The sequence below is a fragment of the Passer montanus genome, unplaced genomic scaffold, assembly GCF_014805655.1.
Source record: "Passer montanus isolate IOZ18808 unplaced genomic scaffold, ASM1480565v1 scaffold26, whole genome shotgun sequence".
Classification (NCBI taxonomy): domain Eukaryota; kingdom Metazoa; phylum Chordata; class Aves; order Passeriformes; family Passeridae; genus Passer; species Passer montanus.
This window is the reverse complement of record NW_024367261.1, coordinates 9,842,422-9,857,104: the sequence shown is the minus strand read 5'-3', so window position 1 is coordinate 9,857,104 and position 14,683 is coordinate 9,842,422. Positions and strand designations below refer to the sequence as shown.

Sequence of the window (14,683 nt, the reverse complement as noted above, 5' to 3'; positions counted from 1 at the left end):
CTTCATGATTAATATACATCATTCAGGGAACCTGAATGAAAGAAGTTATTCCATGAGAAACGTGAATACTGTTTTCCAGCATGTAATTTATCATTTAGCAAATGAAGACGGGTACAGCTTATTTATGAAATCTGCTATCATTGGTAGAGAACAGCAGCACCATTGCGCTTTTTCATATTACCATATTAAAAACCATCATTTAGCAACCCACCCCTAATCTAGTGTCTACCCAGAAGGGCTGGTGTCTCTCTGAGAATTAATTCCAGCAACAGAATAAATAAGTGCTCTTTCAGATTTTGAAAAAAAGTTGAAAAAATACCAGCTTTTCCTTTTTGTGGTCATTTGCAATTTATGCAGCCTTGGCCCTGGCTGTTACTCTACATTAACAACTCCTTCTATCGAGCTCAGCTGTGAGGAAGGCACTTGCTTTTCAGGTTTGTTGTCATTGGATACTGCAGTGCTGATGTACATTACTGGGAAGTGCTATTTTTACCACAAGTCTGCCTCAGCCTCTGGCAATACTAGCTATTTGAGCACAGTTCCTGTCTCTCCTGTTGGCATCTCTGTTGTCACACAGACAAATGCTGCCATTTGCTTATTTCTGCATCCCCAGGTTGCTCTCTGGCACTGCTCACCCCTAACCTGCTTGCTCATTTGTGCTAAGAGCAGTTGTGCTGTCCTCCTAGAGTGTATCTTCCATATCGACAAGGTGAACATTTCCTGCCTTCCACCTCTCCCCAGCTTAGCTTTGGGCTGTTTCAGGAAAGAAATATTCATTCCTAAGTCCTGCTTTGCTTTGTAGCCAGTGCTGCACGGAACAGCTTGGCTTGTGTGACTTTGCAGATAGCAGGAAGATAGAATGTGAGGTTGGAGTCTGGGAAATTTTTGCTGCACGCAGCCTCTTTGTGCCGTGCTCTCCAGTCTCAGTAGTGTTGATGGTGGGCCTTGACTGCCTGTTGTAACAAAGCCTCCTCTTTATGCATTAGCAGTGCCTCATTTTCTCTTGCACTGTGAAGCCAGGGGTCAGACTCTGGTGCGCCAGAGTCTGTGATCTACCAGCCCATGACACCTGGCACGTGGCAAAGGTGCAGATCCATGGGCTGAGGTTGGTTATATGAGCATCACCAAGACCAAATGCCAGGTCCTGCACTTGGGTTGCAACAAGCCCAAGCTACAGGCTTGGGAAAGAGTGGCTGGAGAGGTCCTCAGCAGAAAAGGACCTGGGGGTGCTGGTTGACATCTACCTGAATATGGAGATATTTAAAAGATGTGCAGATGTACCACTTAGGGGCATGGTTTAGAGGTGGACTTGACATGGTTGGGTGAGTTTAGGTTAATGGTTGAACTCAGTGATCTTAAAGGTCTTTTCCAACCTAATGATTCTGTGATTCACTCAGCAAATACAGGGTTACAGTAGAGCAGTGAAGCAAGGGCTTAGGTGTGTTCTCCTATTTTTGTTCTTTCTTCTCCACAACCAGTTGAAAATTCCCATTTCTTCTGGGCAGTAAAATGCTTCTTTTTTCACAGACGCTGCTCTTTTCTCCACCAGGAAAGGTAAGGGGCAGCTATCTGCCCGAGCTAGAATGGTGTCTTTCTACCCCAAAAGTAAGACCAAATATAAGAATTACCTCTCTTCCCCAGGTGACTGGGTAAAGTTGAGAAGCTGCAGACAAAAACTGTGCAATTTGGCATCCTGAAGTGACACAATAGCTGGAAGGTATGAGAACAGTGGCAGTGTATCCATGCCATCCATCCCTCATAGTCGTACACGCACCACTGCATCATTGCAAGTGACATCTACATATGCAGCAAGGACAAAGCAATTGCAAATCCCAAACTGGGAGGAGGACCATTACTATTACACTGAGAATCTGGAAACTAGGACTTCACAGAACTGTGTTCATGGTGTAAGCTTCATCCAGCCTGTCTCAGGCCTGTGATGTAGTGGGGGCAGGGCCAGCTCTGTTTCCTCTAAGGTGCCACACAGACACTTGATGGGTTTCCCAGCAAGCTGAAGCTCTGAGGCTGTGTGTGGGGGTACTGGTTGGGATGGGAGAGAGCCAAGAGCAGTTGTAGCTTTTCCCATCCCTGGAGTGGGCACTGGAGGAGTGAGACATGTACGGACCTGGAGAGAGTGCTGGGGGCATTCCAGGGTGCTTGGAGTGGTGAGGTGAGGGTCCTGGGCCAGCACACACCTCTTGGCTCATTCCCTAGCTTTACCCTCATGGTGGATTGATGTTGGCTAATGCCAGATGCTTACTCCTTGTACCACTCATACTGCTCCTTGGCTGGACAGGGGGAGCGAAAAATACAACAGAAGGTTCATGGGTCGAGATAAGGACAGGGAAATCACTCACCAGTTGCCATCACAGGCAAAACAGACTCCACTCAAGGAAATTAATTTAATTTATTGCCAATCAAAATCAGAGTACGATAATCCCAAATCTTAAAACAGTTTCCCCAGACCTCTCCCTTCTTCCCAAGCTCAATTTTATTTTATCTTCTCTACATTCTCCCTACAAATGGCACAGAGGGACAGGGAATGGGGGTTGTAGTCAATTCATCACGTTGTTTTTGCTGCTTCGTCCTCTTCATGCTCTTTCCCCACTCCATTTGGGGTTCTTCCCCAAATGGGAGACAGTGCTTCATGAACTTCTTCAATGTGAGTTCTTCCCTTGGTATGCAGTTCCTCCTGAACTGCTCCAGTGTGGATCCCCATGTGTCCTTTCCATGGAGTGCAATCCTTCAGGAATGGATTGCTCTGTCCATTGCTCCAGGGGTCACAAGTCCTGACAGAAAGCTGCTCCAGCTTTACTGCTGTGGGCTGCACTCTCCATGCACCCACAGGTCCTCCCAGGGGCCTGCTCCAGCACAGGCTTCCCGTGGGGTCACAACTTCCTTGGGCATCCACCTGCTCCAGGGTGGGTTCCTGCACATCCTACAGGTCCTATGCTCCCCCACCATGGACCTCCATGGGCTGCAGGGGCACAGCTGCTTCTCCATGGTCTTTTCCGTGGGCTGCAGAGGAATCTCTGTTCCAGTGCCTGGGGCACAACCTCCCCCTCCTTCTGCAGACCTTGGGGTCTGCAGGGCTGTTCCACTCACATGTTTTCACTTCCTCTCACCTGGGCTCTGTAGTGCAGTTTTTTCCCCTTTCTTAAATACATTATCCCAGAAGGCTACCACTGTCATTGACGGGCTCAGCCTTTGCCAGCGGCAAGTACATCTTGGAGCCAGTTGGCATCGGCTCTCTTGGACTTAGGGGAAGCTTCTGGCAGCTTCTCACAGAAGTCACTTTGTAGCCTGCCTCCCTGGCCCCTGCTACCAAAACCTTGCCATACAAACTGTCTACCCCAAATTCAGGTCATTTTCAAGGACTTGTGTACCAAGTTTCCAGTTCTCTTCCATTCCTGTCATTCCCTGTCCTGTTGCAGTCTCTTTTTTCTATCCTCTTCTCATCTGACCAACCTCTTGGCTCCTCTGCTGTCTTCCTTGCTTTCCTCTATGGCCTTTCATTGCCTTTTCTCTCCTCTTGCATGACACTGTGCCCATTTTCTTGCTCTTTGTGATTGCCCCACGCACCTTTTAGTCTCTGCTGGACATGCTCCTTTTGTCCAGTCCCAGCCTCTCCTCTGGGAGGGCAGCCAGCACTCCCACAGTCACTACTTTGCATCAGCCCTGAAAACCTTGATGCAGCTGCAGGAGTGAGTCTTGTGGGATTTCAAGTGTTTTCTGTATTTTATTTTCATTGTACCTTGGTGATTTGCAGGTTTTCTGTGGTGCTTTGATCAAGCTACTAGACAGAGAAGGATGTATGTTTTTTGATACACAGACAGACCAGTGGCATTAGCTCTTTAAACTACCTGTAGCATTTTTTAAGATCATTTTTGTCAAGGACAAGTTGAGATTTTCATGTGTCTGGAGTGTTGTCATGTCCTGGTTAGAACTCCAGGCATCATGATGATGTCCTTGAGTGTCAGATGTATGAGCTGAAATGTGGGCTCTGGAACATGCAGAAGCTGCACGTTCAGAACATGCACCCAGTATTCCAGCTGGTATTGCAGACTGTTGAGTTCACAGGTGGTTTCCTAGCAAACTTGCTTCCTAGCAAAACTTGCTTTGGCAAACTTGGCACAGCATGTGCCACAGTTAGAGGTGTGCTTCGCGCCTGTGGTGCTGCTGAACTGCGGGTGTCCTTAAGTTTTCCCTCAGTGATTGATTATTCTTTCTTTGAGGGGGTTAACTCTGCTCAAAAACTACCCCGCTGGCTTTCTCCATTGGGAATGAGTGACAAATACCCTTTGTATTAAGGATATTCGTTAAATTCCTATTCAGCTATCTCATGGTATCTCTGAATTGCCCTTCTGTCAACAGTGAGCAGTTAGTTTGGTCGGCCTGGTTGAGCATGTGCTTTTAGTGAGGATGCCTAGCCATACCAGGATTCACTATTAAATTGTGATCAGTTGCCCAGCAAACACTAATACACTTAAAATCAAAGGAGGAGAAATACTGACTGCCAACAAGCAAGGTGCCAGTTTTATTACCCAAGAGTTTATTGCTTTCCTGATTCAAATATCAATCAATTCCTTGACCACCACCTGCATCTATAAGCATCCTGTAAGTGTGATGTAAGGTGACTTGGTGTGACTGGGAACATGCACAGGGCAGGTGGTGCAGGCTGTTTGCACCAAGCACAAATGATGTGTAGAGTTCAGCAGTTTTTTTCTTTTTCTGATTATTTGCATTTTTAGAATGACCTTGGGTGGGGAATGAATGCTCGCTTAACCCCATATCCTTGCTTGCAGTTCCACAGAGATTCTGTGGAAGGTCTACACCTGTGTTATGCTCTGGCCCACGTGAGGCGTGTTACAAAAGGCTCCTGTTTCCATGGTGTGATGGGGCTGTACAAACTGATGCTTTTGTCCACCCTTCCCATGTGGGGGAAGAATGGGCCTGCAGCATTTGGCTTGCAATGGCGTTGTGTGCTTGTGCCCAAAACACAAATCCTGTGAGCTCCTGCCTGTGTGTTTGAAAAATGAACATTGAGTTCTGCCCTGCTGCTTGGGCCTGACTGTGTGTGACGGAGTCTCTGCTGGCAAAATGTAAATTGCTTGTAATTATGACAAATCATGTGCAGTACTCATACTGTGAGCTACAAAGCTTTTGTCCACTGCTGCTTATCCAGCTGCTTAAAGAGTTCTCCTGATAAAGTCCATGAAGCTCAGAAACAGCCTTCCAGGTTTGGTTATTCACATTTTGTTGAGGACACTGAAAACAATTTGGTCTGTTTGAAGAAATTGCTTCTATTTCTCCTGATGTGGGGGAGCAGGAGCTGGACTACAGGACAGGAAATGTTTAGCAGAAGAGCAAGATGAAAGCAAGTTTGGTTATTAAAAGGAGCTCTGAGTGATGCTCTTGATCTGTGTCCTTGATAAAAATCCCTAGTGCTGTTCATCCTTCCAGTAACAGCTGCAGGCATGTAATTTCTCCTCTTTCTGTATTACTGGACAATCTGCCTGTCTGCTTTTTTTAGTTAGGCATTTTCTGCAGTAAAGGGTGGTTTCTTCTAGCTGTTTTGTTTGTTTCAGCAGATGCTAAAAGTGTGCATGCATGAGAGAGCAATCTGTGTGTTACTTTACCTTGCATGAGCACAGTATGGCACACACAAGAAGTAACTGCTGGGATGAATTGTTCTTCTTTTCCATGCACTGTTGTACTTCAGTTTATGGTCAATGCTGTCAGCATGTGGCAGCCATGTTTACAGAGCACCACTGAGTCAAATATCCTAGCTGGAGATTTTAAAATGTTTGATACCTTCATAGCCACAGGTGTTTGGAGCTGTAATTGCTGAGATAAGAGTGCTGCAGTTTTGGAGCAGGGACTTTGATCCTCCCTTTTAAGTACAGAGCTGCCTGTCTCGTCTAGGCATGCTGTCTGCCCCTGTCAAGGGGAGTCCCAGCCCACAATGGGTATAAATCCTACCTGCAGTAGGTGGGATCTTCTGGCACAGCAGGTCTAATCCAAAACCAAGTTCTCAGTAAACACTCTTCCCTTTCTTCTGTCTTTCAGTATCAAGATGGTGCTGATGTGGACCAGTGGGGATACGTTCAAGACTGTTTACTTCATCCTGAATCAGGCCCCTTTCCAGTTCTCCATCTGTGGACTCCTGCAGGTATTTGTGGACATTGCTATCCTGTTGCAAGTTTACTTGTACAGCCACTACCCTCAGAAGCCCGTGTCCCACACTGCACACCCAGCCAGCACTAAGGCCCTGTGAGGAACTTGGCTGAGCAGGTTGCAGGTCAGCAGAGCCAGCCATGGCATCTCTTCTTCCACTTGTAAATACTCCTGTGTTGCCAAGTTGAAAGCAGAAATGAGAACAGGGATGGAAAACACGGCTGCACATCCAGCTCGGGAGGTTCTGTGTTAAATAACTTGATCTGTTTTCAGACTTAGCTGTACAGAACTGTTTCTTGGTAGGGGGAGGGGCACTTTATTTTTGCATACATACCTATGAGCCTTATTAATTCACAAATGTTTGTATATTTAATCACAAGGGCTGGATGGTTTGTGTTTTTAATGCTATTTAAAAATGTTACACCACAGAAATTATAGGATATTTTGTCTGAAACTTCTACCTATTTATATAATATAAAGTCTGTATATTGGTGGGAAGTTTGTGGCATATACTAGCATTCAGTATCTCCACGATGGAGGAAGCAGTATTGAAGAGCAAATCCAGAAGCTTTCTCTTTCCCTATAAGGGTGTCTGGTGAGAGAAGGTGCGGGTGGGAGGCCCTGCAGAGAGGTGAGCAGCCAGAAATGAGCCGGTCACAGATGCTGTAAAGCTAAAGGGTGAGCAAATGTTCATCCCTGCTGCAGGAGGACACATGGAGGAGATGATGGAGGGGGTCTGATAGCGCTGGAGTCATGTCTAGAGCTGGCACAGCCAGTCAAGCATCCAGGCAAAAGGAGGAGCCACAGGAGACTGCTGGGAACTTACATAGTCATGCTTTGCAACTGTGGGTGTGGGAATAGCCTGCCCTGCACCTGGGGGGCAGCACTGCCCCAGCAGCTGTGCACAGGACCAAGCTGGGCTGTAGGGTGTCTTTCCCAAACCAAGGGGCCAGCAGATGGGCATTGCCAGTGTTGCCAGGCAAGTATTTCTAGATGTGATTGAGCTGCAAAGGTAGAAGCAGGTCCACTTTCATTGGCTCAGAAATGAAAAAGTTTGAGACAGGGAAAAAGCTGTATCCCCTGGAGTAGGACCAGCATCTGACAGCTTGATTTGTTGAGGCTGAGATTTGTGTTCATGTTCAATGCCAAACAAGAACCAGGTTATGTTTTGGGGTGTTTCCTGCATTGGCCCAATAAGGAAGGAGTCTGTGTTTTCCTTTTACTGTTGTGAACTGTTAGTCTCTTAAAGAAGAGATTCTTCGGTTTTAGAAGAATCAGCAGGCTGTACTGAGAGGGACTGAGAAACTCAAAGGGCAGAGTTCATGTAGATGTTGTCTCTAAAGGCCATTAGCCAGCATAGGTCAGCATACTCTGTCTGTGACACGCAGCTGCTGCTGGTGTGGACCTGTGGGGGCTGTGACCAAGCTGCTGGCCTCCTGTTGTGACACTGCTGTCATGAAACTGCCCTGGGTGATGTGAGGAGACCGTAGCAATGCCCTTGGTCCCAGGAACAGCTGTGCTGTGCTGCTTCCTTTATGAGGCTTCCTCCCTCTGCTGGGTGAGTCCTGACTGGCCACAGGCAAGGTGTTGGACAGATTTTTCAGAGTAATTTTTTCTCTAAGAATAGCCCAGGAGCTTATGTTTTCTTAGCAGTGGCAGCAAGTCTGAGGTTTGGTAACTTCAGTGTGAAGTCAGATACTTCCCCTACCGCTCTTTCTTTGGGAACCTCACGATTTGAGTCTGGACTGTCTGGATTGGTGGCATACTGTCCAGGGGAGGGGAATCACGCTGTGCCCAGGCACTGACTCCATGCTCCTTGTTCGATACCATACTCTTCTAGGCCTGAAGTGACCTTACAAAGACAATGTACTCAGCATGGCAGACTATGAATGTTTTGTTCCTCTCTTTTCTCCAATGTTCTGGTTGTGCTACAAGAACATCTGGGCTTTTGTCTTTTTTAATTGAAAACGTAACAACTGGCTTCTCCGGTATGCTGCTTTAATGAGGATTGTATTTCTACTGTTAGAAAACAAAAACTTTGTTGTGTGTTTTAATTGTATGAAGGGTTTTTTTAATAACTTGTAATGGTAAGATTTTTGTATTTGGTGGTCTTTTTCTAAGACATTCTGCAAAACAGGGATGTAAGAAATTAATGGTTCATAAGAAACATACTTTTGTATGTTATAGCTTCACCTGGGAGTGCACACTTTTGGCCACCTCTTTGGCTTTGAACTACAGATATTACTAAGGATAAAACAACTTCTGCTTTTTCCTTTTGGGATTCCTCCTTGGGTGGGTTCTTGAGTCTGTCATCAGTACCTAAACCAGCAAGCTCTGTGGACCAGTCTCATTTACACCAGAGCAGCAAATGCTGGAAGAGAAGCCAGTGAAACCATGTCTAAGTCATCTTTTGTACGTGGCATTTAGCAAGTAGGACTCTTGGCCAGGAACTCTAGAACTTCTTGCAAGGTACTTTAGGGACAAAGTGTTACAGAACTTTTGTTTTGTTCTCTAGTTGCCGGGAAGTATCTGTTTCAATGATCACCTCAGAGAATAAGAAATCGCTTACTTTAAATACATCTCTTTGAATGTATGGCACATTTCACAGACTTTATTTTTTCTGTCAGTTGCAATGTTTTTTTTAATAAAAATTACCTATTATATATAAATTGCAGTGTTGCTTTGTTTTGTTCATTGGTACAAAGTGTGTGCTTCTTAACTCTTGTTATAAATCATCTTGTCAGGAGCATTGTTGATACAAATAACTAGCATGGTTTTTCCTTCTGATGGGTGAGTAAGCACAAGGCAGAAATTGTCCTGAAGTCGTGATGCACAGCAGGGATTCTGGATTTCTGTTCCTTGCTCTTCCATACATGCCAGGGTAAATTTAACCATCGAGACCAGGTAACTTGTGTTTGCAATGCTCATGGTAAAAAACAAATTACTAACAAATTATTACATAGCTTTAAAAGGACCCTGTGTCATGCAGGCTGCAGAATTGAGGTTGAAGATGGGATACAGATGAGGGATATGTGCTTGGCAGCCTCTGCACAGAAGATGAGGACACTGAGTCTGTCATCTCATGGCCAGCTGCTGCCCCAAGAGTAGTCTTGACCACCCTACCTGTTCATTCTGGATGGGAAAACAAGCCAAGGCTGTCAGGAGCAGCCTTGCAGCTGCTGTGTACCTCCTGCATCCTACCAGGCTGCTGATCCAGGATGTTGGGCTGCTCTGGCATGGAGAGGTGGTTTGCTATTGCTGTGTGCAGTGACTGCCGGAGCTGGAGAAGGGGAGGTGGGGAGGAGAGAGGGTTGGACAGGGCGAGAGATGTGGGGGAGACTGAACTTGCTCAAATAAGGGGTTGAAAGGCGATACTCCTGAAGGAAAGGGATAGAAGGAAAACCAAAAGATGAAGGTAAAGGTAGGTAAATCAGCAAAATGGGCAGGAAAGGAGGAGGAATGTGAGGGTGGGGAGTAAACACTGCCTGCTCTCTGCTGGCAGTAGAGACCAAGCAGTTCTCACAGCAGTCAAGCCTGCTCAACACTCGCAGTGCCTGCACCTTCTCTCCCAGACAGTGCTGGTATTACTGGCTGCTGCTTTGGCATTCACTGTGGGGAAACTAATGGTGAGGCTGGCCCCAAAGGAAACAATGGGGAACCCCATCTCTGGATGCTGCACCAACCCAGCCCTGCTGGCTGGTGCAGTGCTGCCCCAGGCCTCCCTCAGGGCAAATCTCTCCCTCTGCTGTGCCTGGCAGACAGTGGTCTGCACTGTGGCTCCATGGAGGGAGAAATTCCATGGTAAGATGTTTGAGATGCATGCAGTTAGGTGAAATTTAAAAAAATTTAAGACATAAAATAAAGCTCACATTTAGTACTGGGTATTAAGCAAAAATGGGCCCACAAGTTCTGTTTGTTAAATCTGATTGTGATCCTTAGGCTTGAGAGCCAGGCAGGTTTCAAGGACCTGACTGACAACTGTAGCTTTGTTGGAGGCTTTCCATAGGAAAGAAGACATCAATATGAGAGTGAACAGTGCGCCAGTAAATAAACACTTCCTGGGTACCTGTGCCAACAGCAGTAATAAAAGACAGGGACTAGAACATAATGTGAGGTTCACCCTGAAGCATGGGCAGTTCTTCCTGTAAACAGCCTTGTAAACCAGCCAGTCCCAAGTGGATGTCAGCATCTAGAAATGCACTGGCAGCAAACACAGCATTTCAGACCCCCCTCCTGCCCTTCTGTGTCCCAGCTTACATGCACTTGGCTGTGGTAGCTGCTAGCTGGGAGAGTGAGGGACTTCACTCAGCCACAGATGGGCCAGCAGCACCACACTGGATTTCTCTATCCATCAGCCCTTCCGTGTGCCTCAGTCCTTTTCCATGCCAAGGCTTCACAGTCCTCTAAGGCTGTGGCTTGTAGGTGCCAAGGATCTTTGTCCTCTGAAGCATCTGCTGTGAGGCTGCCATAGCCCATGCCTGTTCTGGCCTCTACAGTGTGGGACAGCAGCTTCAGTCTGGCTTACAGCTGAGGAGATGGCACCAGCATCACATTTTTCTTTGCATTACTGCTTTTTCTTAACTGAGGCTACTGTGTGGTAGAAGTGGCTGTGCACATGCACAGCACTAGTGTGCTACTAGTGAAGCATTTAGTTGTTCAAAGAAACAGGTATAACTACCTGCTAGCACTGTTGTGCCTGCAGACAGCAGTGTGGCATTATAGTTAGAGATAAATGGCCTTAAAATCATCTGTGTGCTGTGTCAAAAAACCCCAACCACCACATACAACAAACAACAAACAAAACCAACATTCTCCAGCAGCTGATCAAAAGCAATAAGCATCACCCATAACTACAGCTGCCCTGGGTGAAATTTATTCTCTTAGTGTCTTTTATGTCTGGCAATGTGTGCATCATAACTTTATATAGCTTCCAAAAATAATTTGCTTAAAAGGTTCCTGGTTTATATTTGTTTCCTCATCTGTCATCCCAATAGATAAAATGAAACTTTATTAAAAGCCAGGCTTTGACTAGGAGACATAATGAGTGGGTTTTGTCACTTTATTAAAACTCTGTGCATGCTGGAATTAATTATGTGCCTTTTGAAAGATACAAAGATCTCACTATTGTAGGACAATAGCAACTTGATGGAAAAGAGCAGCAATATGGTGTCATCAGTCTGTTTTTCTACACAGCTGCTGAGCTGCAGTTTGCTGTTCCAGCACTGTTTTTTTCATGCTACAAAGCCAAAAGCTGCATTGATTCATGGTTATTTGCTGGCACTGCAAGTGTGAAACTCTTCATTCTGCAAGGATGTCTCCTCCAGCGTGGCTTTTCTAGTAGTAAGGTAAGGGTACTTGCAATTTTTGGGCTTCACCACCTTGAGGAGATGCATTCTGTACCTTCCATGCACACTAGCTGTGGTCACTTCATTCCCACTGGAGATGGAGCATGAAACACACCTGGTGTGCATGAGCCAGATCACCATGAAGAGTGAACTTGTGAGTCCATCTAGTGAGTCTGTCGGGTGCCACCTTAAGACTGAGCATTTGAATGCCCCCAGAAGGTGCAGTGCTGCTCCTCAGCACCAGGCCACACTGTCCCCCTGCCACTGCTCCCTTTGCTCGTTTGCAATCAGCTGGCTCCAAAGCTGTAGCCCTGATATCAGACCTTAAAAATCCTTAAGGAAAGAAATGTCTGCACCGGGAATAAAAAAAACAATAAAATAAAAATCTTTCATGAGTCACAGCAAGCCAGTGCTGGCATTGCTTTGCCAGGAGTCTGAGTCAGCCCAGCCACCAGGCACCAGCCCTTGGCCCTCCTCTCTAGCACAAGGAGCAGATGTGTTCCCGGTGCTGCTGGGCCATGAAGGATGGGCAGAGCCCTGGTGTGGGCCCCTGCATTTGGTTTGCCTGCAGTTCAACACAGCTGGGGCTTTGCTGACCCAGGTGCATCCTGCAGGGTAGGGGGGCTTAGTTTTGCTGTCTCCATCTGCTGCACTGCTCAGCAGCAAGTAACATGAGTTACTTCACATCAGCATGGCAAAACACCACCTCCCTCCACACCCAAATCATCAGACACAAAGAGTCAGCAACAAAGCTTTATATTTTTATTAAAATAAAGTGTAATTTTTCCATTTCCCTTGCTTCATTCCTATAAGGAATGGCTTAATATGAGAGTTTGCTAATGTAGGATTAGTTTTAAAACATATGTTGAGGCAAAAAAAAAACCCCAAAAAAACAGACCAGATAAATCCCATCTTCAATACATCAGGTTTTGTTCCCTTCCTAGTGGGTGGAGAATATGGAGGGTGACACTGCATGGCTTTAGTACAAATAGGAGTGTAGGTACAAGAGACTGTTTGGTTCTATCTCCCTCCATTCCCTGACCACATCCCACCTGTTGGAGCACTGAAAGACACAGGATCCTGACTTGGACCAGCTACGCAGCTCCACCAGAACACGGGCTGGAAAGCTCATGCCTGGGGCTGGCATCAATAAGCAAACATGCAGATGCCACAATATGATTAATTTTCCCTTTAAAATGACTTAAATGCTTTGAGAATCAGGAATAAGAGTCAGAACACTTGTTCTAATGACAGGATTGTCTTTTTCTTAGTAGGAGGATAAAACCAAAAGGCTGCTTGACGCAGAGCACAGCTGCTGCACTGCAGCTTGGGCCAGGAGTGGCCCACTGAAGGTGTCCACTGGCTTCACTGGGTTTGTACTGCTCCCCTACTCCTGTTTGCACACAGCTGCACTCAGTGCAGCCACCACCACTGAGGAAGACTATGCAAAGCTGGGAGTCACTACTGGTTTAACATTACCCTCCCCTTCTTCAGCTACGTGTAGTTCAGATTGGTTCAGTTGCCTGTGAAACTCATTTCTCGATACATGAGAGATGGAAATAGTTAACAGAAAATGGAGAAATGTCATCTTTTGTAATGGTATTTTTAATATTTGACTGTTAGCAAAGGAAAAATAACCAAGTTAACATTCAGTACCATAGTCAGGAAAATTTTTTGTATGTATATTTCTGTCATGGGACTAAGATATAAAGCTTAGGATGGTAAATATGCATCTCTACTAAATAATGCAAACTGTGCTCACAAACAATTCCGAGCTGGCAGCGCTGCCAGCACTCTAGCTGCGCTGCTTCATCTGTAGAAGACAAAAGCAAGCCCCTGGTAAAGCTGAAGGAATGCTTCTGCCCTTCTCTTGCCCTTGCCCCTTGGCTTGTCCGAGGTTTGTGTTCCTTGGTGGTGCTGCCAAAACAAATGGGCTGTGGGGTGTTGCAGCACGGGGAGCCCCTTGCTCAGCCCCTCGCACAGGGAGTGCCACTGAACAGGGCACGGAGGAGGTGGCACGCTGGTTGCTCTGCCACATGGCACCTGGCACAGGCTGTGCTTCACATTACATTCTGCTGGCTGGCTATGTTCAATGGCTGCTCCTTGGGCATACCCAAAAATACTTGCTCAGTAGAAAAGCCCTAAGAAAAGCAATGGAGCAGAGCTATACTTGGTAGGATTTGTAGGGGTTCTTTTCAGAGGTCCCTTAAGATCAGAAGTTGGTCTTTAGAGAAACCTTGTATGTTTCTGCCCCTCATTTATGCAGTTTATGGCATTCTTCTTGCAGAACTGACCTCCCTTGTCCACTGCTTCTTGGGCTGCCAACGTATGTCCTCAGCTGTTCAGGGTCAGGAACTTCTCTTGGCTTACTGGTCCACCAAGATCAGACCCTCCTGCTCACCAGCACTTGGTGGGAATGTGGCACTGAGCCCCCTTGTACTGTCACCTCCCAGGAGCTCAGTGTTCTCTCGCCGCTGGCGCACCTGCCTGCTGGCCACTCGCTGCTGCTGCTCCTTCAGCTCACTGTAGGAACGGGAAAAGGTATGAAAGATGGATGTGACTGGGAAAGCCATCAGCAAAATCCCACTCAAGATGCTGCTCAGGGCTACCACCTGTCCGGGGATGCTACGAGGCACCATGTCCCCGTAGCCAACAGTTGTCATGGAGATCACGGCCCACCAGTAACTGCTGGGGACACTGGTGAACTCTTGCTTGGCTCCCAGTTCGCTCTCAGCCAAGTACACCAGCGGCGAGAAGAGGGCCATGGCGACGCAGAGGAAGAGCAGGAGCAGCCCGAACTCGCGGGTGCAGCGGCGCACGGTGAGCCCCAGCGTCTGCAGCCCCAGCGAGTGCCGCGCCAGCCGCATCACGTACAGGATGCGCAGCGCCCGCAGGAAGCGCAGCACCAGCCCCACGCGCTCCAGGTACTTGTTCCCAGCTCCCCCGCCAGGCTTGCTGCTGTTCTTTGTGGAAACCACATCCACAATGAGAGAGATGTAGAAAGGCAGAATGGCCAGGATGTCGATGATGTTGAGCGGGGTTTTCAGGAAAGCACACTTGTTTTCTGCCTGGATGGATCGCAGCAGGAACTCAAAGGAAAACCACGCCACGCACACCGTCTCCAGCACAAAGATGTCATAGCACTTTCGTGAGCATTCACC

General features: G+C 47.0%; 2 protein-coding genes across 12 annotated transcripts in view; one reads left to right on the top strand and one right to left on the bottom strand.

Moving 5' to 3' along the window:
• The window catches only part of SLC66A2 (solute carrier family 66 member 2), a 112,166-nt gene that overhangs the window by 57,141 nt on the left and 40,342 nt on the right, over positions 1-14,683 (top strand). For 2 of the 8 annotated variants that reach the window (XM_039712272.1, XM_039712270.1), the window contains one exon: positions 6,070-8,846. In XM_039712272.1, the coding sequence (XP_039568206.1) occupies positions 6,070-6,277 (208 nt within the window). In that variant the 3' untranslated portion in view covers positions 6,278-8,846. Of the gene's footprint in view, positions 1-6,069; positions 8,847-11,353; positions 11,523-13,809; positions 13,931-14,683 lie in introns of those variants that run through there. The other 6 variants (XR_005627796.1, XR_005627797.1, XM_039712275.1 and 3 more) reach the window with 6 other exon arrangements.
• KCNG2 (potassium voltage-gated channel modifier subfamily G member 2) overlaps positions 13,811-14,683 on the bottom strand; it is a 51,370-nt gene continuing 50,497 nt past the window's right edge. For all 4 annotated transcript variants that reach the window (XM_039712267.1, XM_039712266.1, XM_039712268.1 and 1 more), the window contains one exon: positions 13,811-14,683. In XM_039712267.1, coding sequence (XP_039568201.1) covers positions 13,889-14,683 — 795 coding nt within the window. In that variant the 3' untranslated portion in view covers positions 13,811-13,888.